Raw genomic sequence first — 26356 nt, 5'->3', positions numbered from 1 at the left:
AGACTACAGAGGATAGGGACGGAGGCTAGGACTTGTGAGTTAAGGAGACCCGAATTTGAGCCCCAGTCATACTATAGTCTAATTCTATGATCTTGAAGAAGCCATGTCAGCTCCTTGGGTCTCAGTTTCTCATCTCTCAAATGATGACAGTAAACTTAGATCATCTTTCCGTTCCCTACAAAGTCTAGAATGCTATTAGCTGCCCGCTGAAAAGCTAAGACTTCCCTAGTAAATGCCCTCATATTTCGATGACTTCATCATCTTTTAAATTCCTATAGAGGTGAAACCAACTCAAGAGCTATAGTCAACATGACAGGTCTCTGATCACAAATACTGTTGGCATGTGCAGTGCAGTACAATTTGAGAGGCGCTGGGAAAATTCTCAGCTCCCAAATTTCTCCTTCCATTAGAGACTACTTTTTAAGTCCATGTACTTATTTTGTCTAAACTCCACCCTTTTAAAGCTTGCATACCTCTGGAAAGGGCAATATTCCTATCCAGTCTCAGCTCCTTTCTTGCAGCTGCACACTCAATCACATCGCTTTCAGATTCCAGAAAGAACTTGCTTCCACACTTTCACCTCCTTCCTAAAATCTCTTTATCTATCAGCTTCTTCCTTGTGTGCTCATATTATATTCAAGTGTATCACTACACTTAATTCAAACCTTCCCTGATGCTTCTGCCCAATCTGGATACTCTATTTTTCATTCTCTCTGTACTACTGTATTTAGGGACAGAACAGGAGTCAGCTAAGAGTGGTTGAGGAGTTGAAATAAGGACAAGAATAGTACTGTGTCCTGCCCCACCAAGGGAGAAGAAAATTTCCAGAAGGAAGGGTAATCAGCATTGCCAGATTCAGAAAAGTGGGGAAGAGAAAGGAGGTGAGAACAGTTAAGACTTCTAGCTTCAGAAAGTAACTGGAGGTTGACCAACATCCTTCTTATTATTAAATCAAAAGATCTTTGCTGTGGATGGTGGAGAAGATGTGGAGGGGTTAATAAAATCTCCAAAGGGCACTGCATCAATTTTTTGAATGTAAACTAGGTCTACATTCTAAACCAGGTCATCTGTGAACCCCTTTGGAAAGTCTGGTTTACCTCCTGCCTCAAATCCCCTGTGTGGAGTGATGGTAAAGAATCAATGAACCAACACACTCAACTTCTAGATACAATAACAAGAGTAACCTTTTACTTTCTTTCTGCTTCAGTTTATTCATGCCCCCATTTATAATACAAAATTGAGGCTCAGAGGGATTAGAAGTACTTTTCAGGTCATACAACCCTCTAATGCAGGACTCCTGAAAAGATTTCTGCTGAAAGTACCCCCAAGTTTTTGTCTCTCTTGCCCTCCTTAAAGGGCCAAACCAGCAGCCTTTTCCCCAAGGTACGCCAAATAATCCACTGACCTGCAGGTAGCTGAGAAAGAAGTAGAAGACTCTATTGTGGTGCCGTGGGTCGTTTCTCAAGGGAAAAAACTGCCTGGATCTCTAATAGTTTTAGTTCCTCCCCAGATCAGAGTTTACCAGAGTACCCTGAAGCTAGCTAATAATTGCACCACCGAGAAGTCCCTGAATTCCAGCCATGTAATTGGCTGGTCAGGGATGGCTAAGTTCTAATGGATGGGCAGAAACTTTCTACTGGCCCAGTGAATGATTAACAATGGAAATAAAGCACGGGTATTTACCTAATCTCCTTCCTGGGCACGAACCCTCCTTCTTGATAACATGTTGCAATCGTTTGTTCTCTCCTCTGCCAACCATTTCCCATAAGTGGAAAGGTAATATGAATTTGATGCCAGATTTGTTTTTTCTTTTTTCCTAAATACAAGACAGACACATAACGATTCAATCCATCTAACCTAGAAAACTTGGATACCGTAGGGTTGAGACTAGGTCCACCTTGATCCACTTTCCATGATACTAGGTCCAGCAGGCCTTCCTAGGGCTCAGTGACTGATGACTTTGCCCTGTGCTGGTCTTCATTCCACCCCAAGAAAGTACAATGGTGGGGAGTTTAACAAATTTACTGAATTCCTGCTATGGGCCCTGTTGCCTGGAACATGTTAAATAACTACCACCACCACCATGACTAGTACATGCTGGATGCCAAATGACTTCCAGAAATTGGTCTATCATTGAGCACTGCTCCGAGAAATGCAACAAAGCCTGGCATGTCTGTGATCACACAGATCTAGGAAGGACCCCAAATCCTGACATTATCTAATTAAGGTATTAATCCTCAGGATCAAGGTTTGTGAGCTGGAAGATTGCTATTAAAGTGCAGTTTTTCCTGAAAACTTCACTTTTTCTGTCATAAACACCAAAAGTCTCATAAAGGTCTCAGAAAAGAGTAGAGTTGAAGCACAACAGAAGCTTTGACAGAGATACGGGATTTGAGCTGGGTGTTGAATGAAAAGTGGAAAAATGATTAGATGAAAATGAGAAGGTTATTAGAGGTAAAGATAACACGGGCCAAATTACAAGGAGAGACTGATTTGTCAATTTGACAAGAATGATTGTAGAGAAGGATTCCAGATTGTGCCAAGTCTTGAGAGCTAAGTTGACTCTTCAAAATACCATTTCCGGATCTGTTTGAGTGCTTTTCTTTACTTTCCATAGTGACTGTTCCAAATTTTTCTCTCCAGGCCACGGAATGGGCTTCCTCTCAGCAGGTGGTCTTGCCTCCTACTCTACTAAATAATCATTCTATGGTAGCTTCTATTCATTCTTCAGTAGCTTCTATTCATTCTTCTTTCCTAGTCACTCTTTTTTTTAAAAAAAGATTTTATTTATTTATTTGAGAGAGAGAGAGAGAGAGAGAGAGCATGAGTGGGGGGAGGGGCAGCGGGAGAGGGAGAAGCAGACTCCCCGCTGAGCAGGACCCTGGGATCATGACCTGAGCCCAAGGCAGAACCTTAACTGACTGAACCACCCAGGCACCCCTCTTCTAGTCACTTTTGCTTCAGAAGAGATCTCTTTGTTTTCTTATTTTCAATGCGTCTTTCATCCTGAAATATTCCCTAATTCTTGCCAAAACCTCAAATTCCATTTTTGTTCTGTCATGAGATGTTTAACTTCTTGGGTTTCCTGCGTTTCCTGCTTATTCTTTCTCATTAATCCCTCCCAGCCCCTCCCATCATCATGGCCTTAAGATCTGGCTTCTTCCCTTCCTTAGGGACAAACCTCTTTCAGGCATGTCCTTATCTCCAAATCCAAAATTTCTTTCTCAGCAGCCCCTAACACTGTTTATCTCCTTTCTGAAACTCCTCTCCTTTGGCTTCCATTACCCTGAACTTTTCTGATTCCCCTCTTTCACGAAATGCTCTTAGTTGTTCTTATCTCTTCTTGTTCTTTCTCATCCCTACATATAGATATGTCTCAGGTTCTTTTCAAAAATTTTTCTCTTCATTATCTTTAAAATTATTGTACCCGCTGTCATGGCTTTAACTATTCCTTATAAGAGGACCACCCCATAACCAGCTCTTTATCTCTGATTCCTCTCCTAACTGCAGACTTAACATTTTTTGTCACCCATCAGACATCTTACAATCACCTTACATGCAGCACATCCAAAAGGGAACTTCTCGTTTCCTGCCCAGAAGCTCCACTTTCTGACCCCAACAATAATCCAGAATGCAATTTCAAACTCACCTTTAAACCCTTCCTCTCCCTCATCCTCCAATGTTCAGTGAGTTGCTAAGTTGTTTTTATTTATTTTCCAGTGTCTCTTGTGTCTGATATTCTTTCTCTGTTTCTGCTGCCATCATCCAGTTCAGGTCATCATTGTCTCCTGCATAAGGCAGTAGTGCTTAAGATGGTTTCTTTCTCTCTATTCTTTCCTACTTCTACCCATACTACACATAATGTTGTGAGCAAAATCTGTGTTCAATCCTTACCATTTCTTTTCTTGGAAGTCTTTGATTTCCTTTCACTGCCTACCAAATAAAGTTTAAATTCTCTGCCCTTTAAAAGCTTCCGTCAACTGGCCTTTAATGTATCTGTCCAGCCTTCTTTCTCATCACTTCCCATGCTTTATCCAGGCGAATCCAGGCCGTGCGCCATTCCCTAAACATGCTCCATCTTTCCTGCCTCTTTGTACAACACGTTTTTAAAAACTTATTATTAAAAACTCAATTTAAAACATTAAAGGACTTGGGGCACCTGGGTGGCTGAGTTGATTAAGCATCTGCCTTCAGCTCAGGTTATGACCCCAGGGTCCTGGGATCGAGCCCCACATTGGGCTCCCTGCTTAGCAGGGGAGTCTGCTTCTCCCTCTCCCTCTGCCTCTGCTCATGTGCTCTCTCTTTTTCACTCACCCGCTCTCTCAAATAAATAAGTAAAATCTTTTTTAAAAAATTAAAGAACTTTAAGAGGATAAACACCTGGAGTTTCACCATCCTAAGACAACTGTTTTCATCTGTGCCTGTTATTGCCTGGTCCTCCTCTACAAGAAGAAAGGTTTTATAGAAATGCAATCATAAGTTCTTATTATTCTGTATTCTACTTTTACTTAGGATTATATTTTTAAGATTTTCTGTTCATAATTATCACTGTAAGAGGTTGCATTACATTTGATGTGCCATAATTTACTAAAAATATTCCTAAGATTGGACATTTCAAATGTTCACAAGGTCTCCTCAGTATAGACAATATACACAATAATAGAATGAATAGCTTCAAATTAAAAATCATTTTGCTCAAGTTAGATGAACCTGAGGAGTGGATTTACTTGGTTCAAAAGCTTATGGCTCTTTATGATGCTCTTACTACACTTCTCCAAATCTTCCCACTTGCCATGTCCTCTTCCCTAATCTTTGTCTCTCAGTCCTATTCACTTTTAAAGGCCCGATAACTGTGACTCTCCTTAACAATTTCCTGCCTCCTCCTCCCAGACAGAAGGCCCCCTCCTCAAAGCTGAGCTCCCCTAGCACATTGTTCTGTGAAAAGTGTTTATTTCATTTTAACCACCCTGAATTAATGATATGTATATACTTGTCATGTGTCTATTAATAGACTGTGGGGTACTTGAGAGTTTCTTATTCCTATTTCTTATTCTCCTTCATGATTTCATCTAGGGACATTCCATTATTTCAAGCTCTCTTCTGTATTTTGTTTGTATTTCATCCAGATTTCCTATGTGTTTTGGTGGAGGTCAGAGTGAGAGATGGGAGAAGTTTGTCATATCGTCTCAATATGACATCTTGATAGGAAAACCTATTCTACCTCAGGATTCTTGCTTCTCCTGCCCTCTAAAAAGAGGAAAAGAACATATTCACTTATATTTCACCATCTCAAATTTACCAGGCAGGGCTGGGTTTCATCCAAAGGTGGTAAGCAATATTACTGCAGAAGACTTAGAAACTTGGTTTCATAAACAGGATATAGGGGAGACTCAGAGAGAGTTTAAGTCCTAATTCTACTTTTGTCTCAACAGGTTATTTCAAGGATATAACTGTTCTGAACCTATTTTCTCAAATTGAGAGGTTGATTTTTGCTTCATAGGTTTTGGTTAATTTGAGGTTATTTTTTGCCTCACCATTCATGTTTCATTAAAATATGAGACATACCCTTAGCTGTGATCTGAGCTTCCCATTCTCCTTACAGACAGGAAATTAGGCCCTTCACTCCCCATTGATGTGCTGCTAACCTCTGGTCTTTTTTTTTTTTTTTTTTTTTAAAGATTTTATTTATTTATTTGAGACAGAGAGAATGAGAGAGACAGAGAGCACATGAGAGGGGGGAGGGTCAGAGGGAGAAGCAGGCTCCCTGCCGAGCAGGGAGCCCGATGCGGGACTCGATCCCGGGACTCCAGGATCATGACCCGAGCTGAAGGCAGTCGCTTAACCAACTGAGCCACCCAGGCGCCCTAACCTCTGGTCTTAAACAGACAACCACCACGCTTGGTCTTTCCACATTCTGAGAAAACACACACACACACACACACACACACAAACACACACACACGGTGTTTTATGCAACTGTAGTTGATTTCTATGAAGTCGCATTCCAGTCTAATGAGACAAAAATCCGAAACCGGTTTTAGAACCAAGAGAAAATTTATTCATAGGTGCATTTCTATTACCCAGTCTGCTCAGCTGCAATGTTAGGACAACATTTTTGCCTCCAACTCAACTTTCTTTATTTCCAGAGAATATTTCAGTTCCTCCATTGTTAAGCCATTTTCCTTTAGTCTTTGCACAAAGTTCTCTATGGCTTTGCAAAGTTCTTTATTCTCCTGAAAGGCAAACTGAAGAAAAGAAAAAAAAAAAATTTAAGCTACAACTTAAGAACTGAGATCCAGCTGTATAGTCTGAAGCTAATGAGTAATGGTTAGGTCCCTGACTAGGGGCTCAGAACCCAGCAGCTTAAATACAAATCTGGGTCTTCAACATGATAAATCATTTAAATCTTCTGGCTTTTAGATACTTATTATTATCCCAGCAATAAATATAAAGTAAAAGAGGGATCTCAGTGAAAATGATTTGTTCAGTGGTTTTTGGAATCTAGAAGAATTTTAGAGATTTTTCACATCAATGCATACAAGTCTAAGGCATGAGTTTATAAAGCTTGCTCTGTAAAGTCCATGAGACAATAACTCCTACCAACGGGTCTCATGAGGTGTTTGTGATGATGGTGGCGAATGAGAACTTCCATATATAAAAATGTGAGTTAATAGTTTATGAGCCCCTGTCTAACCAACCCTTCAAAAACATCCCCCACTGAACAGATATTTACTGAGCATGAGCCAGGAGTGATGCCAGGCCCTGGAGATACAACTGTGAACAAGACAGACAAAAGCCTACTACTTACGAGTGCCTTCTCAAACTCCGTCTGTGGAGTTGGTTTGGGAGCTTCTTGGATCAACTCACAAACTGGAAGTGCACTGCTCCACTCCCCGTCAATGCACTGCTGGTCCTGTGTGCCCACTAAGTGGTACCTGAACAGAAATCAGAATGGCAACAACACTTAGACTTCCCACCTTCTAAACCGGGCAACTAAGCCTGGTTTTGTATAGCTGTATTTCAGTATTTCTTACTGTGATAGAATCCACCTCCCTGAGCCTTAATGCATGCTTAAGTGATTTCAGTATTACCAAACAGTAATCAACTAAAACCACTCTCCTTGGGGGCGGAGAGGACCCAAGTGACAATTCAACCCATAAAACATGGAGAAGTGAGAAATTCTGAATATGTGTGTTTACACAGTTGTTGGGTGGGGAGGGTGAGGAGGAAGCATGTCATCATTCAATAACTTAAGAAAGCATCTGCCATCTACCCTCTAAAAAGGAGTGGAAAGCTAGAGATAACCCTCAGATAAGTCTTATGAAGGAGCTACAGCTTTTAATCAGAAAAACGTAAGAGCTGACGGCAAAGTCCACTACAAGTATATTACAACATTGAAATGTTAATGTGGAGACATGACCCTGAGTTAAGAAGACTGAAGCCAAGGAAAGAGTAGATCTGTAAGGTGGGTGATCAGGTAGTCTAAGTTAAGGTTATTAAGGCTCTGTAAGTCACTCTCTTTCTTTTTCTTTCTTTTTTTTTAAAGAATATATATATTATTCAAGTAACTGCAAATAGGAAACCAGATTGGGGGGGGGTAGCAGGCTGGAACAATCAATAAATCACTCTTTCTGCAGTTCCATATGTTCTATATTTCTTTGAGTTTTTGTTCTGAGATTCTTTAGAAAAATATACATTTTAAACATCTTCTCTAGGATAAATAAAAGGATCAGTCTATCTTCTAGAGATTAGGGAGAGCTGGCCGTGGGCTAAAGCAGCTCTCAAAATCAGAATGAGCCCGGATTCCTGAGGGAGTAGGAAATCTGGGTGTTAGGTGAGATAGACTGGGTCATTCCCCAAAACAATGCTACCAGTCAATGGGCAAGATCTTGCATTTGAAAGACTGCATGCACTTACCTGTCTTCACAGTGATAAGTAATGGTAGAACCTGAGTTGAAATCTCTTCCTTCAAAATAGCCATGAGCGGGATTCCCGGGAGGGCCACAGTCTCCTGATAAACAGGAGTACAAGAGGGATAGTCATGAGTTGTACTCAATTAACAGCACCCCCTAACTGTAACCGTCCATGCGGGATCTGGGGACACATTCTCCATTCATTTCCTTCTGGTCAAATGGTATTTATCCATGGGAAAGACCCCCTCCCCCTGCTTATCCTCTGAGTCATTAGCAATTTGAGAGTGCTATCTGATCAGCATGAGCTTGAGGAAAGGAAGTTTAAGTTGTAGAGACTGACAGTGGACAAGAAAAAAAAAGCAAACCAGAGGTAGAGGTGGGAGAAGTAACTCCCTGAGACAGGAAATAAATGGTGTGAGTTCAAATGGAGGCTGACATTCTCTGTGGGACAGAATTTTGCGACATGAGACCTGCAGAAACAAGGAGAATGCAGAGGGGAGCAAACGAGGAGTCTACAAAGAGAGGTGGACAAGGTTAGTTCTTCCACTAACCACTCTTTCATCCTTCTTGGCTTCCCTCCTAAGCTATAAGATGAGCAGTTTAAATAATATGATCTCTGAAGTCCCTTTGAGCTCTGACATTATGAGTCTAAACATGGTGATCAAGATTAAAGTGTAAATTAAGAATGATTATGCAGATGTATACTTACGGAAATAGAAATACAAATAGCTGTATTCGACTATTCAAAACAAAAAGTTGAGCAAAAACAGCAAAGCATAAAAGAACATGTATTACTATAGTACATAGTAGATAATACTATGTATTATAATAATGCATACAAATAGAAATGTAATTCAATAATAGCTTATAATACTATTTTTGTAAACACACTCATGCACAAACATATATGAACAGAAAAAAAGGCTGAAAATTACATATCAAGGTATTCTGTTATTTATGGGTAGTAGGTTTGTAGGTAATTAAATGTTTTCTTTTGTTTTCTGTATTTTTTCTACAACACAGGTGTTTACTTCGAGCAGTTAATAAATAACTTTTAAAGAGCCCAGATGTCCATCGACAGATGAATGGATAAAGAAGATGTGGTGTGTGTATATATATATATATACAATGGAATATTACACAGCCATCCAAAAAAATGAAATCTTGCCATTTGCAATGACGTGGATGGAACTCTAGGGTATTATGCTAAGTGAAATAAGTCAATCAGAGAAAGACAATTATCATATGATCTCACTGATATGTGGAATTTAAGAAACAAAACAGAGGATCATAGGGGAAGAGAGGAAAAAATAAAACAAGATGAAACCAGAGAGGAAGACAAACCATAAGAAACTTTTAATCATAGGAAACAAACTGAGGGTTGCTGGAGGGGAGGAGGGTGGAGGGATGGGGTAACTAGGTGATGGACATTGGGGAGGGTATGTGTTGTAATGAGCACTAGGTATTATATAAGACTGAAGAATCACAGACCTGTACCTCTGAAATCAATAATATATTATATGTTAATTAACTGAATTTAAAAAAAGATCAAAAACTGAGTTCAAAAGCTGTATAGAGGAAAGGAAAAGAATTTAAATGAATTGATTAAGGAACTCCAGTTTATACAGTGCTCTTCTGGTGACTTTTAAGGGTACAGTTTTGAACTGAAAGAGATGATATAGATCTTGGGTCAAAGCAGAAAAAAATCTGTTTTACTCTCTTTTAATTCGATACTTCCTATCCTAGCTCTGAAATGCAGAATCTGTCATTTTGTGTTAGTTCATTGCCCAATTTTAGGGGAAGCTCCTGAGGTACCTGAGTAAAACAGAAAAGCCTGGAAGAAATAAATACTTTAAACTTGTGTCAAACCAATGATGATGGTATATGCTTGTAATTTAACTGCGTGTTGTATATATGCATGTTTTAAGTAACCACAAACTCCCTAAAAGAGGCTAACTGTAGTTTGTGCTTTTAAACTGCCTATCTACTATATCCTTCAAAAAAATTAACTCAAAATGGATCATAGGCTTGAATGTAAAATACAAAACTATGAAACACCTAGAAGATAATGTAGGAGAAAACCTAGATGACCTTGGGTATAGGGAAGGAAGCCTTTTTAGATATAACAGTAAAGACACCATCCATGAAATAATTAATCAGCTGGAATTCATTAAAATTTAAAACTTCTGTGCTATGAAAGACATATCAAGAGAATGAGAAAACCAGCCAGAGGCTGGGAGAAAATACTTGCAAAAGACAAATCTTATAAAGGACTGTTATCCAAAATATACAAAGAACTCTTAAAACTCAACAATAAGAAAACAATCTGATTTAAAAATGGGCCAAAGACCTTAACAGACACCTCACCAAAGAAGATATACAGAGGGAAAATGAGCATATGTCATCAGGAAATACAAATTAAAACAATGAGATACCACTACACAGCTATGAGAATGGCCAAAATCTGGAATGCTGACGATACCAAATGCTGACGAGGATGTGGAGCAACAAGATGTCTCATACATCACTGGTGGGAATGCAAAATGACATAACCACTCTGGAAGAGAGTTTGATGGTTTCTCACAAAACTAAATATACAAGATCCAACAATTGCACTCATTGGTATTTATCCAAAGGAGTTGAAAACTTATGTCCCCACGAAAACCTGCACCTGATATCTATAGCAGCTTTATTCATAATTGCCAAACTTTGGAAGCAACCAAGATGTCCTTCAGAACTAACCGGGTGATGGGTATTAAGGAGGGCACATGTGGTCATGAGCACAGGGTGTTATACACAACTAATGAATTGCTGAACACTACATCAAAAATTAATGATGTATTATATATTGGCTAACTGAACATAATAAAAAAAAAGGTGAATGGATCAAAAAACTGTGGTACATCCAGAAATAGGGTATTATTTGATAAAAGACAATGAGCTATCAAGCCATGAAAAGAAATGGAGGAAACTTAAATGCCTATTACTAAGTAAAAAAAAAAAAAAAACAATCTGAAAAGGCTACATACTATATGATTCTAAATATATGATACCCTGGAAAAGGCAAAACTATGGAAACAATAAAAATGTCAGAAGATATCAACAGACTTCTCCAAAGAAGACATACAAATGGCTAACAGACCCAAAAAAATGTTCAACATCAGTAGCCATCAGGGAAATACAAATCAAAACTATGAGATACCACCTTCCACCAGTTAGAATGGCAAAAATTAACAAGACAGGAAACAAGTGTTGGCGAGGATGTGGAGAAAGGGGAACCCTCTTACACTGTTGGTGGAAATGTAAACTGGTGCAGCCACTCTGGAGAACAGTATGGAGGTTCCTCAGGACATTAAAAATAGAGCTACCCTACGACCCAACAATTGCACTACTAGGTATTTACCCCAAAGATACAGAGGTAGTGAAAAGAAGGGTCACATGTACCCCAATGTTCATAGCAGCAATGTCCGCAATAGCTAAACTGTGGAAGGAGCCGAGATGCCCTTCAATAGATGAATAGATAAAGAAGATGTGGTTCATATACACAATGGAATATTACTCAGCCATCAGAAAGGATGAATACCTACTGTTTACATCGACATGGATGGAACTGGAGGGTATTATGCTAACTGAAATAAGTCAAGCAGAGAAAGACAATTATCATACGGTTTCACTTATATGTGGAACATAAGGACTAGCGTGGAGGACCACAGGGGAAGGGAGAGAAAACTGAATGGGAAGAAATCAGAGAGGGAGACAAACCATGAGAGACTCTGGACTCCGGGAACCAAACTGAGGGTTACAGTAGGGAGTGGGGGAGGGGGATGGGATAACTGGGTGATGGGTATTAAGGAGGGCACGTGTGGTGATGAGCCGTGGGTGTTATATGCAACTAATAAATTGCTGAACACTACAACAAAAACTAATGATGATAATAACAAAAAAAAAGGTCAGTGGTTAATAGGGGTAGGGGAAGTAGAGAGATGATAAATGGAGCACAGAGGATTTTTAGGGCAGCAAAAATACTCTATATGATATTATAATGGTAGATATATGTCATTATGCTTATGTCCAAACCCACTGAATATACAACATCAAGAGTGAGTCCTTAGGTAACTATGGATTTGGGGTGATCATGATATGTCAACATTGGTTCATCCTTGGTTTAAAAAAAAAAGGTACTATTCTGGTGAATGATGTCGATAACATGCATGTGTGGGGGTGGGGAGTATATGGGAAATCTCTGTACCTTTCCCTCAGTTTTATTATGAAACTAGAAGCGCTCTAAAAAATTAAGTCCTTAAGTAAATAAATCTGTAATGTTAGATATGTACCCTTCCAAATAAACTTAATTTTTTGTTTTGTATTTTTAAATTTGAAATTCTGGTTAGAATTACATTGTAATACCAGTCTATCCATCCAGGATCATGGCATATCTTTTCTTTAAGTCTTATTTTATGTCCATCAGTAAGTTTTCATATAGGTCTCATGAGTGAAATTATTTTACATTTCAGTATTCATCTCATAATTATTGTTAGAAAGCCTGGTGATGGGTATTAAGGAGGGCACATACTGCATGGAGCACTGGGTGTTATACGAAAACAATGAATCATGGATCACTGCATCAAAAACTAATGATGTAATGTATGGTGACTAACATAACATAATAAAATTAAATTAAATTTAAAAAAAAGAAAGTAATACTATTGATTTTTCAATATTTACTTTTTGTCCAAGAATAACATTTTTTTGGTAGAATTTCTTGGATCTTCTAAGTTTATTTGGCAAATAAATATATCCTGTGACCCACCAATCATTCTAGGAATCTAGACTACAGAAATAATAGCATAGACATAAAAATATATGTATATCTATAAATATAACATTCATTTTAGCATTTTTGTAATAGCAAAAATACAGAAATAGAATAAATGTTCATCAATACTAGAGATGTGGAATAATAATGTGGTATAGCCACATTATTATTTAAAAGCAGGAGATAGAAAAAAAAAAAGCAGGAGATAGAGCCACATACACTGATCTGAAAAAAGATTACCATGTATAATGTTACACCAAAAAAAGCAATTAAAAAAATACATAAAGTCCCATTTTTGTAGGTATATATGTGTGTAGATACGTGTGTATGCTTTTGTTTATTTAAAATGTCTGCATAAACATAAAAGTCATGAAACAAACACATCCAGCTAAGTCCCTCTGAGAGCTGTGAATTACCGTGTCAGAAGGAGATACTTTCCAACTCTTATTTTATGTAATTTTGCAGTGGATGAGTTATGGTCCCTTTTCCCCTGTTTTTGTGTATTCTTCAAATAAGAACTTCAAGTCATTATCATGAATTTTTTTTTTAAATGTCAGATTCCCCAGACTATCCTGTGCTAGACTTAGTAGGACAGGAATCCTACCTGAAGGGGGGGTGGGGGGGGGGGACGGAAGCATTTATTTTTTGGATGCTGTTCGTTTCACTGGAACACATCATTCGAGGTGAGGCTTGGCTCTGTGAGCCCCACTTGTTTCTGGGCTGCTTCCTAGCTCCCAAAGCTTCCCAGGTACAGAAAATGAGGTATGTGATTGGTATCTTTGGATTTGCACTCACTGCTTTTGCAGACAGGTAAGGAAGGCATCCAGGTGTGGTTGGCCAGGCACCGACTCCAACTGCTGCCCTTGAGGATATAGTGCTCATTGCACTTAAAAGTGATTTTGTCGCTCACACTCACAGGACCCAGGGAGCTGGGTTCGCCGTTCACCAGCACCAGGTCAGGACAGTGGCCCGCTGAGGAAGAAAACAGAAAATGATCTGAAAGGACACCACTACAAAGGCGAGACCTCCAACTTCACTGAGAAATCAGAAGTCAGAACTAAAACAGTGCTTTTTAAAAAAAAATTTTTTTATTGTTATGTTAATCACCATACATTACATCAGTAGTTTTTGATGTAGTGTTCCATGATTCATTGTTTGTGCATAACACTCAGGGCTCCATGCAGAACGTGCCCTCCCCAATACCCATCACCAGGCTAACCCATCCTACCACCCCCCTCCCCTCTAGAACCCTCAGTTTGTTTTTCAGAGTCCATCGTCTCTCATGGTTTGTCTCCTCCTCCAATTTCCCCCCTTCATTCTTCCCCTCCTGCTATCTTTTTTTTTTTTCTTAACATATATTGCATTGTTTCAGAGGTACAGATGTGTGATTCAACAGTCTTGCACAATTCACAGCACTCACCATAGCACATACCCTCCCCAGTGTCTATCACCCAGTCACCCCATCCCTCCCACCCCACCCCCCACTCCAGCAACCCTCAGTTTGTTTCCTGCAATTAAGAATTCCTCATATCAGTGAGGTCATATGATACATATCTTTCTCTGATTGACTTATTTCGCTCAGCATAACACCCTCCAGTTCCATCCACGTCATTGCAAATGGCAAGATCTCATTCCTTTTGATGGCTGCATAATATTCCATTGTATATATATACCACCTCTTCTTTATCCATTCATCTGTCGATGGATATCTTGGCTCTTTCCACAGTTTGACTATTGTGGACATTGCTGCTATAAACATCGGGGTGCATGTACCCCTTCAGATCCCTACATTTGTATCTTTGGGGTAAATACTCAGTACTGCAATTCCTGGATCATATGGTAGCTCTATTTTCAACTTTTTGAGGAACCTCCATACTGTTTTCCAGAGTGGCTGCACCAGCTTGCATTCCCACCAACAGTGTAGGAGGATTCCCCTTTCTCTGCATCCCCCCCCCCAACGTCTGTCGTTTCCTGACTTGTTAATTTTAGCCACTCTGACTGGTGTGAGGTGATTCTCATTGAGGTTTTGATTTGGATTTCCCTGATGCCAAGCGATGTTGAGCACTTTTTCATGTGTCTGTTGGCCATTTGGATGTCTTCTTTGGAAAAATGTCTGCTCATGTTTTCTGCCCATTTCTTGATTGGATTCTTTGTTCTTTGGGTATTGAGTTTCATAAGTTCTTTATAGATTTTGGATACTAGCCCTTTATCTGATATGTCATTTGCAAATATCTTCTCCCATTCTGTCGGTTGTCTTTTGGTTTTGTTGACTGTTTATTTTGCTGTGAAAAAGCTTTTTATCTTGATGAAGTCCCAAGAGTTCATTTTTGCCCTTGCTTCCCTTGCCTTTGGCGATGTTTCTAGGAAGAAGTTGCTGCAGCTGAGGTCGAAGAGGTTGCTGCCTTGTTCTCCTTTAGGATTTTGATGGACTCCTGTCTCACATTTAGGTCTTTCAACCATTTGGAGTCTGTTTTTGTGTGTGGTGTAAGGAAATGGTCCAGTTTCATTCTTCTGCATGTGACTATCCAATTTTCCCAACACCATTTGTTGAAGAGACTGTCTTTTTTCCATCAGACATTCTTTCCTGCTTTGTCAAAGATTAGTTGACCATAGAGTTAAGGGTCCATTTCTGGGCTCTCTATTCTGTTCCATTGATCTATGTGTCTGTTTTTGTGCCAGTACCTTATTGTCTTGATGATGACAGCTTTGTAATAGAGCTGGAAGTCTGGAATTGTGATGCCGCCAGCTTTGCTTTTCTTTTTCAACATTCCTCTGGCTATTCAGGGTCTTTCTGGTTCCATACCAATTTTAGGATTATTTGTTCCATTTCTTTGAAAAAAGTGAATGGTATTTTGATGGGGATTGCATTGAATGTGTAGATTGCTCTAGGTAGCATTGACATCTTCACAATATTTGTTCTTCCAATCCATGAGCATGGAACGTTTTTCCATTTCTTTGTGTCTTCCTCAACTCTTTCATGAGTAATTTATAGTTTTCTGAGTACAGATCCTTTGCCTCTTTGGTTAGATTTATTCCTAGGTATCTTATGGTTTTGGGTGCAATTGTAAATGGGATCGACTCCTTAATTTCTCTTTCTTCTGTCTTGCTGTTGGTGGATAGGAATGCCACTGATTTCTGTGCATTGATTTTATATCCTGCCACTTTACTGAATTCCTGTATGAGTTCTAGCAGTTTTGGGGTGGAGTCTTTGGGGTTTTCCACATAAAGTATCATATCATTTGCAAAGAGTGAGAGTTTGACTTCTTCTTTGCCGATTTGGATGCCTTTGATTTCTTTTTGTTGTCTGATTGCTGTGGCTAGGACTTCTAATACTATGTTGAATAGCAGTGATGATAGTGGACATCCCTGCCACGTTCCTGACCTTAGGGGGAAAGCTCTCAGTTTTTCCCCATTGAGAATGATATTCACTGTAGGTTTTTCATAGATGGCTTTTATGATATTGAGGTATGTACCCTCTATGCCTATACTCTGAAGAGTTTTGATCAAGAAAGGATGCTGTACTTTGTCAAATGCTTTTTCTGCATCTATTGAGAGGATCATATGATTCCTGTTCTTTCTTTTGTTAATGTATTGTATCACGTTGATTGATTTGCGGATGTTGAGCCAATCTTGCAGCCCAGGGATAAATCCCACTTGGTCATGGTGAATAATCCTTTTAATGTACTGTTGGATCCTATTGGCTAGTATTTTGGTGAGAATTTTTGCATCCATGTTCATCAAGGATATTGGTCTGTAATTCTCCTTTTTGATGCGGTCTTTGTCTGGTTTGGGGATCAAGGTAATGGTGGCCTCCTAAAAAGAGTTTGGAAGTTTTCCTTCCATTTCTATTTTTTGGAACAGTTTCAGAAGAATAGGTATTAATTCTTCTTGAAATGTTTGGTAGAATTCCCCTGGGAAGCCATCTGGCCCTGGGCTTTTGTTTGTTGGGAGATTTTTGATGACTGCTTCAATTTCCTTACTGGTTATAGGTCTGTTCAGGTTTTCTATTTCTTCCTGGTTCAGTTTTGGTAGTTGATACATCTCTAGGAATGCATCCATTTCTTCCAGGTTATCTAATTTGCTGGCATAGAGTTGCTCATTATATGTTCTTACAATTGTTTGTATTTCTTTGGTGTTGGTTGTGATCTCTCCTCTTTCATTCATGATTTTGTTGATTTGGGTCATTTCTCTTTTCTTTTTGATAAGTCTGGCCAGGGGTTTATGAATCTTGTTAATTCTTTCAAAGAACCAGCTCCTAGTTTCGTTGATCTGTTCTACTGTTCTTCTGGTTTCTATTTCATTGGTTTCTGCTCTGATCTTTATTATTTCTCTTCTCCTGCTGGGTTTAGGCTTATTTGCTGTTCTTTCTCCAGCTCCTTTAGGTGTAGGGTTAGGTTGTGTACTTGAGACCTTTCTTGTTTCTTGAGAAAGGCTTGTATTGCTATATATTTTCCTCTTAGGACTGCCTTTGCTGCATCCCAAAGATTTTGAACAGTTGTGTTTTCATTTTCATTGCTTTCCATGAATTTTTTAAATTCTTCTTTAATTTCCTGGTTGACCCATTCATTCTTTAGTAGGATGCTCTTTAGCCTCCATGTATTTGAGTTCTTTCTGACTTTCCTCTTGTGATTGAGTTCTAGTTTCAAAGCATTATGGTCTGAAAATAGGCAGGGAATGATCCCAATCTTTTGGTACCGGTTGAGACCTGATTTGTGACCTACGATGTGATCGATTCTGGAGAATGTTCCATGGGCACTAGAGAAGAATATGTATTCCGTTGCTTTGGGATGGAATGTTCTGAATATGTCTGTGAAGTCCATTTGGTCCAGTGTGTCATTTAAAGTCTTTATTTCCTTGTTGATCTTTTGCTTAGATGATCTGTCCATTTCATTGAGGGGGGTGTTAAAGTCTTCCAATATTACTGTATTGTTGATGTGTTTCTTTGCTTTTGTTATTAATTGCCTTATGTAATTGCCTGCTCCCATGTTAGGGGCATAGATATTTACAATTGTTAGATCTTGTTGGATAGACCCTTTAAGTAGGATATATGTCCTTCCTCATCTCTTATTACAGTCTTTGGTTTAAAATCTAATTTGTCTGATATAAGGATTGCCACCCAGCTTTTTTTTTGGTGTCCATTAGCATGGTAAATGGTTTTCCACCCCCTCACTTTCAATCTGGGGGTGTCTTTGGGTCTAAAATGAGTCTCTTGCAGACAGCATATTGATGGGTCTTTCTTTTTTTTTTAAAAGATTTTATTTATTTATTTGACACAGAGAGGGAGAGAGGAATCACAAGTAGGCAGAGTGGCAGGGAGTGGCAGAGGGAGAAGCAGGCTCCCCGCTGAGCAAGGAGCCCAATGTGGGACTTGATCCCAGGACCCTGGGATCATGACCTGAGCTGAAGGCAGACGCTTAACGACTGAGCCACCCAGGTGCCCCGATGGGTCTTGTTTTTTAATCCAATCTGATAGCCTGTGTCTTTTGATTGGGGCATTTAGCCCATTTACATTCAGGGTAACTATTGAAAGATAGGAATTTAGTGCCATTGTATTGCCTGTAAGGTGACTGTTACTGCATATTGTCTGTGTTCCTTTCTGGTCTATGTTGCTTTTAGGCTCTCTCTTTGCTTAGAGGACCCCTTTCAATATTTCTTGTAGGGCTGGTTTCGTGTTTGCAAATTCCTTTAGTTTTTGTTTGTCCTGGAAGCTTTTTATCTGTCCTTCTATTTGCAATGACAGCCTAGCTGGATACAGTATTCTTGGCTGCATATTTTTCTCATTTAGTGCTCTGAATATATCATGCCAGTCCTTTCTGGCCTGCCAGGTCTCTGTGGATAGGTCTGTTGCCAATCTAATGTTTCTACCATTGTAGGTTACATATCTCTCCTCCTGAGCTGCTTTCAGGATTTTCTCTTTGTCTCTGAGACTCGTTTTACTATTAGATGTCGGGGTGTTGACCTATTTTTATTGATTTTGAGAGGGGTTCTCTGTGTCTCCTGGATTTTGATGCCTGTTTCCTTCCCCAAATTAGGGAAGTTCTCTGCTATAATTTGCTCCAATATACCCTCTGCCCTTCTCTCTCTTTCTTCTTCTTTTGGGATCCCAATTATTCTAATGTTGTTTCGTCTTATGTTATCGCTTATCTCTTGAATTCTGCCCTCGTGATCCAGTAGTTCTTTATCTCTCTTTTTCTCAGCTTCTTTATTTTCCATCATTTGGTCTTCTATATCACCGATTCTCTCTTCTGTCTCATTTATCCTAGCAGTTAGCGCCCCCATTTTTGATTGCACCTCATTAATAGCCTTTTTGATTTCGACTTGGTTAGATTTTAGTTCTTTTATTTCTCCAGAGAGGGTTTCTCTAATAACTTCCATGCTTTTTTTAAGCCCAGCTAGTATCTTTAAAGTCATGATTCTGAACTCTAGATCCGACATCATACTAATGTCCGTATTGAGTAGGTCCCTGGCAGTCGGTACTACTTCCCTCTTGTTCTTTTTGTTGAGGTGATTTTTTCCATCTTGTCATTTTGCCTAGAGGAGAATAGATTAATGAGAGAACAAAATGCTAACAGGGTAACAACGTCCCCAGAAAATATACTCTAAACAAATCAGAAAAGACCTGAAGCTGGGGGAAAAGAAAGGGAAAGAAAGAAAAAAGAAAAAGAAAAAGATAAAAACAAACAAAAACAGAACAAAACAAAAAAAACCCCCCAGAATATGATCAAATATGATCAGGCTGGTGCATAGATCAGTGCCATACACTAGATTTTGGGTGTATTTTGGTCTGTTAGAGGAAAGTGACTCCCAAAATTTTAAAGAAAGAAAAACTTATATGTGTACAAAAATAAGCATTGATATGATGAAGGGATGGAATATGACTGTAAAGATTAAAATTATAAAAAATTTTATAAAGAATTGATAAGGAGTTCTTTGAAAAAAGAAAGAAGAGGATTTAAAAAAAAAAGAAAAAAAAAGGAGAGAATGTGATCAGAAAGGAGAGTAGAACAAAGCCATACACTAGAGATTTAGGGTATATTTTGATCTGTTAGAAGAAACTGTATCTCAAAATTTTAAAGAGAGAACAACCTATATATATATATGCCAAAAATAAGGGTAACTACTATGAAGGGATAGAATATGACTCTAAAAAGGAAAAATAAAAATTTTTTTTAAAAAAGGGATTGATAAGATGTTGGTTGAAAAAGGAAAAAGAAAAATTCAAAAAAAAAAAGACAGTTAAAAAAAATTAACTTTGAAAGACTAAAGAATCATGGTAAAAAAGCCATGAATTCTATGTGCATTATTCCCCTAGCGCTGGAGTTCTGCTGTTCTCATTGATCGGTAAACTTGGTCTTGGCTGGCTGTTCTCGCTGATCTTCTGGGGAGGGGCCTGTTGCCGTAGTTCCCAAATGTCTTTGCCGGAGGTGGAATTGCCCTGCCCTTGCCTGGCCCTGGCTAAGTAATCTGCTCGGGTTTGCTCTCGGGAGCTTTTGTTCCCTGCAAGCTTTCCATACAGCTTTGGGGGACAAGAGTGAAAATGGCAGGCTCCCAATCTCCGCCCCGGAGGAGCTGAGAACTCGGGGCCCCGCTCCTCAGTGAGCCCCCAGAGAAAAGCAGTCAGTCACTCCCGTCTCCCCGCTCTCCGGCCGCACTCTGTGCTCACCTGGCCTGTGACCGAGTGTTTCTATCTCTGGCGCACGACCTCGTGTGGAGTCTCCAAACCCAGCAGATCCCTGCGGTGCGCTCCCCTGCCGCTCCTCCCCAGGGGAGGAAGGGGAGTCTCCCCAGATCTGCCGCTTGTTGGGTCCCTGCTGGAGGAGCAGTGGCCCAACTGTGCCGCGGATCACGGTTTATGGCAACCCCGAGCTGAGAGCCCACACCTCGGCTCCGTCTCTGAAGTTGGCTTCCCCGCTCCGATACCTGGGAGCTCTGCCGCACTCAGGCACCCCCAGTCTTTCTGTGACCCCGAGGGTCCTGAGACCACCCTGTCCCGCGAGGGTTCCACCCCCCGCTTAGCCACCGGAGCCGACTTCTAAAAGTTCCGATTTTGTGCTCTGCGGCTCTATCACTTGCCAGAAGCGGCCGACGGAGGCCCCCTCCCCCGCTGTCTATCCTCCCGAATATCGCCTCAGATTCACTTCTCCGCACATCCTACCTTCCAGAAAGTGGTCGCTTTTCTGTTCAGAGAGTTGTTGCTCTTCTTTTCTTCGATCTCCTATTGAGTTTGTAGGTGTTCAGAATGGTTTGACCCCTATCCAGCTGAATTCCTGGGACCGGACGAAATCCAGGTCCCCTACTCCTCCGCCATCTTGCTCTGCCCCTCTAAAACAGTGCTTTTTAATAGGGTCTACAAACTGCGCTGGTACCTAGTACCAAACTGTATCGATGCTGGATGCGAAGAGAGTAGGTTGGTCTGAGAGTGGCCAGGAAAGGTCTTGGTCATGCACAAGGGTGACAGCTGGCACTTGAACTTACTAAAAGTAATTAAGCCTAGAACTGGAAATGATCAACAGTGTGTTCATCCTCCTATTCAGCACTGCTGAAAACTCTTCACCCTATGTTTGAGGCAAGGGTTCCCTTCCTTCTCACCCAGTGAAATGTACACACCACTCATCATGTTTTACTTTGTTTCATTTTGCTTTTCCCAGGTGAAAAAAAACAGGAGAGAATGCAGAGAGAGTTGAATTTGGTCATATAAACAAAAGATAAACATATTGGTGTGGAGAACAAACCCAGTTGGTCCTAAAAATAGTAATAATAATGAAGATATTGACTAGTGACTCTCTGTCTCTACAGACACCACAAATGAGTTTTGTGAACTTGAGCAAATCACTTGGATCTCAGTTATCACCTTTGTAAATTGAGAACATAAATTTTTCCCAGTTTGAAAGTTATATAATGGATGAAATAGAATATGACATATTTACTTCAAAATAATAATGCAAAACAGAATTATAGAAAAGATTAGTTATATGTGGATAATTGTTGAGTTGATTTTACTCTTCCGTCTTTTGTATATGTTTAAAATTTGTTAAAACATAAAAATTTTAAAGGAGTATGATATTAAACAAATTATAGCCCCCCAAAAGGTAGTTTTAATATATGGAAGAAATCCTTTTTTTCCTGTAGGTTGATTGTGTCTATTAATTCACTTAATTAATTAATGTAATCAGTACTGAGCAAGAGCTGATCATGTAGCTTCTAAGAGAAGTTCCATCCTAGAATGCTTTAAAAATGAATTCCTAGAAATTGAGAAATTTTTTTCTTTCTTTTTTTTCTTTTTTGACAGAGAGAGAGAGACAGAGAGCAAGCAAGCACAAGCAGAGGGAGTAGCAGAGGGAGAGGGAGAGGGAGAAGCAGACTTCCCTTGAGCAGGGAGCCCGATGCGGGGCTCGATTCCAGGACCCTGGGATCATGAGCTGAACTGAAGGCAGATGCTTAACCAATTGAGCCACCCAGGCGCCCCGAGAATTTTTTTCTTATAGTTTGAACATGGCCTGCTGGAAGTAGGATGTGAAAGAATCAAGTCGGATAAGAAGATATACAAAGAAACAGGAAGATCAAACTTACGTTGACATGTGGGAACAGGAGCATTCCACTCTGTAGAGGCATTGCAAAAAATGGTTTTCTCTCCTACCAGGTGGTAGCCCTTGATACAAACGTAAGTCCCCAGAATTTGTCCTTCTACCTCCTCTATAACAATTATGCCATTTTCCAATGCGGAAACTTCTGGACAGCTCTCTATTGGAAGGAGAAAGATAACAGAGTCACTTGACATATCATGTGCTGTGAGGAAGCCCTGTTAGACCGCCATCCAAGTGTCTTTTTGCTGGATTATGGATTCTGATTCCTTGTTCTCCTCCATGTCTATGTCCATCCACTCCCCTCCCTTCCCAATAATTCCCAAAGTTTTGTTTTCAAAAGGATAACTGGACTCACTCAAATTCAGCCATAAGTTATTTACCCCTAAAGAAATAATCCCCTTTCCAAAGAGCATTCCTGGAGTGTGTAACAGATAAGACTTCTCAAGATTTTGAAATTGGTACTTTTTGCTCCCAGAACAGAAAAGGAAAGTAAACAGTTAACCACCCACGTCATAGAGCAGAATCATCATTAAATATTTACTAAGCCCCTAACCAGGCACCTGGTTAGCTCAGCCGGTTAAGCCTCTGCCTTCAGGTCATGATCCCGGGGTCCTGGGATTGAGCCCTGCATTAGGCTCCCTGCTCAGGGGGGAGCCTGCTTTCCCTCTCCCTCTGCTGTTCCCCCCTGCTCGTGTTCTCTCTCTCTCCCTCTCTTGCTCTCTCTCCCACTCCTTGTCAAATAAATGAAATTAAAAAAAAAAAATTTACTAAGCTCCTACTGAGTACAGAGCATTAGGCCGAGTAATTTGAGATTTTTCAATAAATGAAATACATTTCATTAATTTAAATTTCATTAAAACCCTAGACAGAATGCCTCATAACCCATAGACCAATATCAAGTACCCTATAATCCAATCTTAAGCATACGCACCGTCTGAGGCAGAAATCAGCCACACAACCACAAGATAGCACACAAACGGAAAAACCATCTTGTGATCAGTTGCTTGACCCAGGCTGGAATGAACCGAAACCAGACAACACCTGGTTTGGATCAAAATAGATCTTCTCACACCACTTAGGACACCAACCACTTCCCTCCTAGAGAAGAGGTTGTCCTGATTTCTCTTCCTTGGAAGAATTAAAAAAGAAAAAAAAATCCCACAGCAGGAAATATGAACAGCTATGAGGAAATTAGTACAGGGAGGGATTCGGCAAAAACACGCAGCGGGGGAGAGGTTGACCAGCTGCCAGTTTTAAAACTCAGTTTTAGAAATCACCAGGGTTCCGTTATGCAAATCCAGTTGACCAGTTCCTTTGAATTGCAGGCTTATCCTGCTACAAAAGACTTGGACCAGAGGGTTTAGCCATGACCCTCACTTCTGTCAATATTTGCTAGTGTTTACAGTCCAGCTTCTGCAACATCCTCCAGCTTTGCAGGTTGGGGCGGGCGGACCAATCTCTGGTGCTTTCCCAACTGAAACCCAGCTCTGAGCACCACCTCATCCCTGTCTCTCACATAGCAGGTGTCCTGGCAGTACCCAACACTGAAAACTGGAAAAGCTCAAGGAAGTAAACTAACCTCACCTTGTCTCTGACCTTCTAGATCTACAGCTTCCCAGCAAGGAGCTGATCCTGATTATGTCCAAACCTGAGAAAAACTCCAAAGTCCTACAGCAACACCTTGTCCGCATTTGCCAGGCCTGCCGTCAGGGTTCCCATTCTGTGGATCTTTGGGGGTCAGGATTTAGCCTGAGTCCAGAGTCAACCAAATGAACTGAGGGAGATGAGGGAAAAGCTTTGGTCTCAGGAATTAAAACATGTGAAATTGCTTTGGGGCTCCCTCCCTCTCCTTCATGACTATTACAACAATTAGTTGGTTGTCCCTGCTCCAATGATAAAATTGGGGGTAAAGTCCCTCCAAAATTTTAGGTTTTAATAAAATAATATAAAGCATCATAATAAATATAAAGCATAAGGACACAGTAAGGTCTTAACTGTTTTTCTCTTCTCTGTCCAGTATCATTACTTTATGATGATTTGTCCATGTCTTTTTCCCACAGGAGACTATTAACAACTCAAGGACAAGGATCATGCCCCGTGTGTATTTCCTTCTCGGGCACTCCATAAAATGTAGAATTGTCTGCTAGGTAAATAAGAGCAATGCAGGACAAATAACAAGAATATAGTCATACAGAAACTCTACCACAGCCCCTTGAATCCATATTGATAATTTATCATTTATTGTATACTGCCTTTATGGTTTTTCCATAGCTTATCCTCACTCAACAAATATGTGAGTTCCTATAGTGCAAGCACCTTTTATTTTTTTTAAGATTTTTATTTATTTATTTGTCAGAGAGAGAGAGAGAGAGAGGGAAAGAGAGAGCACAAGCAAGGCGGAGTGGCAGGTAGAAGGAGAAGCAGGCTCCCTGCTGAGCAAAAAGCCCAATGAGGAGCTTGATCCCAGGACCCTGGGATCATGACCTGAGCCAAAGGCAGCTGCTTAACTGACTGAGCCACCCAGGCGTCCCTGCAAGCACCTTTTAAAGTATGGTTCTCGAAAGAGTAAGTAACATGATTCTCATATAAATATACAATGAATACGTGTCAAAGATTTTATTCAATCCATTAATGAGAGAAATATTAAGTTGCTACAACTAATTCAAAGAATTTGAGGAACAGATATGTATGTATTCAAGTCAAAGTCCTTCAGAAGTGACTTTTTTTTTAAAGATTTTATTTATTTGACGGAGAGAGCGAGAGAGGGAACACAAGCAGGGGGAGTGGGAGAGGGAGAAGCAGGCTTCCACCGAGCAGGGAGCCTGATGGGGATCCAATCCCAGGACCCTGGGACCATGACCTGAGCCAAAGGCAGATTTCCAATGACTGAGCCACCCAGGCACCCCCATAAGTGACTTTTCTAATTGATGTGAAACTGGTTAATATCACACATGGCAACAAACTTTAATATTTGGAATGAGCTTTTCTAACTGATGGAAATTCATTGAACCTCTACTGGACAAAATTCATTTGCCTTGTTATCAGGAATATTTGCATTGTTTTCAGAAAAGAATTATTTGCATTCCTATCCATTTTCTACCATTAACCTCTAGTCTTACAGAGTTATAAAAAGACTAGTTAATGGAAAATTGATCAAAATTACACACGCCTATGAAATCAATAATCCCAGAGAGGGTCTACAAAGCAATACTCAGGAACCCATTGAAAAATTCCTCCAGTGATTTTTTTGTCTCTTTTGTCAGGTTTGGAGTAATTTTGCTTAACGCACCACATATTCTACTTCTTGAGGCATACAAGTTCCCCAGCATCTAATGTATATATTTGTACAACAAATTATTTTAAAAATAGTGTAAGAAAATTTTGCTTACTCTTAAAATTAGGAATTTGTTTATTCCTAAATGAGAAATTCCTAAATTCCTAATAAAATAGAGCATTATTACAAGAAATAATTGGAAATAATCCTTCATCTGAATGGTTTATTTTAGATCCAGATTAGGGTTTTAGAAAGCATACCATATTATTTATAATATTGCCTTAGTAATATTTCTCTATGAAATGTAAAAGTATTTACACTAAGTGAGATATATAGAGACTATAAATATCCTCACAAAGTTTAAGTCAGATTTTCCTGTCAAATAAATTGGAAGAAAACTTTGTTTTCAAAGCTTTTTGGATTTGAGGATTACATATAAGGGATTTTAGGATCATACGTTTTATTACGAGTGTCCAAGCTTAGCAAAATTAATAAATGAGAATTCACACACCCTTCTAGACCTTTGGACATTAAGGGCAATTTGGTCTAATCCAGATTGTTTTCTGGAGAATTGAGGTAACAGTTCTCAAATGCAATTGTACTGACTGGTTCGCTTGCTCAACAAAAGAATGTGCAGAAGCAATTGGTGAAGAGGTAAGGAAGTGAGCAGGGACGTCAGCAGGGCCTAGGCTAGCGGTAGAGGTGTGGGGAGTTAAACTGCAGTGTGTGTGTGTGTGTGTGTGTGTGTGTGTGTGTGTGTGTGTGTGTG

At 39.8% G+C, this 26356-nt stretch overlaps 1 protein-coding gene across 1 annotated transcript; it reads right to left on the bottom strand.

The window, feature by feature from the left end:
* Nucleotides 1-6064: 6064 nt before the first annotated feature.
* C4BPB (complement component 4 binding protein beta) lies at nucleotides 6065-23556 on the bottom strand. Its single transcript, XM_021682513.1, has 6 exons — nucleotides 23245-23556; nucleotides 22300-22470; nucleotides 13525-13701; nucleotides 7918-8011; nucleotides 6809-6935; nucleotides 6065-6245 (listed from the first exon to the last, which is right to left on the bottom strand). Exons 1-6 carry the CDS (start codon nucleotides 23300-23302, stop codon nucleotides 6102-6104), a joined length of 771 nt encoding a protein of 256 aa, XP_021538188.1. The 5' UTR covers nucleotides 23303-23556; the 3' UTR covers nucleotides 6065-6101.
* Nucleotides 23557-26356: the final 2800 nt, after the last annotated feature.

This window comes from Neomonachus schauinslandi, chromosome 6 (assembly GCF_002201575.2).
Source record: "Neomonachus schauinslandi chromosome 6, ASM220157v2, whole genome shotgun sequence".
NCBI lineage: Eukaryota > Metazoa > Chordata > Mammalia > Carnivora > Phocidae > Neomonachus > Neomonachus schauinslandi.
This window is presented reverse-complemented; position numbering and strand designations above follow the sequence as displayed.

What these genes read in the sequence shown, in the direction of transcription:
- C4BPB (XM_021682513.1), bottom strand. Translation starts at nt 23,302, where the DNA reads ATGGTTTTTCCGTTTGTGTGCTATCTTGTGGTTGTGTGGCTGATTTCT. An exon ending in ACTTATCACTGTGAAGACAG is followed by an intron (nt 6,936 to 7,917) that starts GTAAGTGCATGC and finishes ATTTCTGTTCAG; the next exon opens with GTACCACTTAGTGGGCACAC. An exon ending in CGGAGTTTGAGAAGGCACTC is followed by an intron (nt 6,246 to 6,808) that starts GTAAGTAGTAGG and finishes TCTTTTCTTCAG; the next exon opens with TTTGCCTTTCAGGAGAATAA.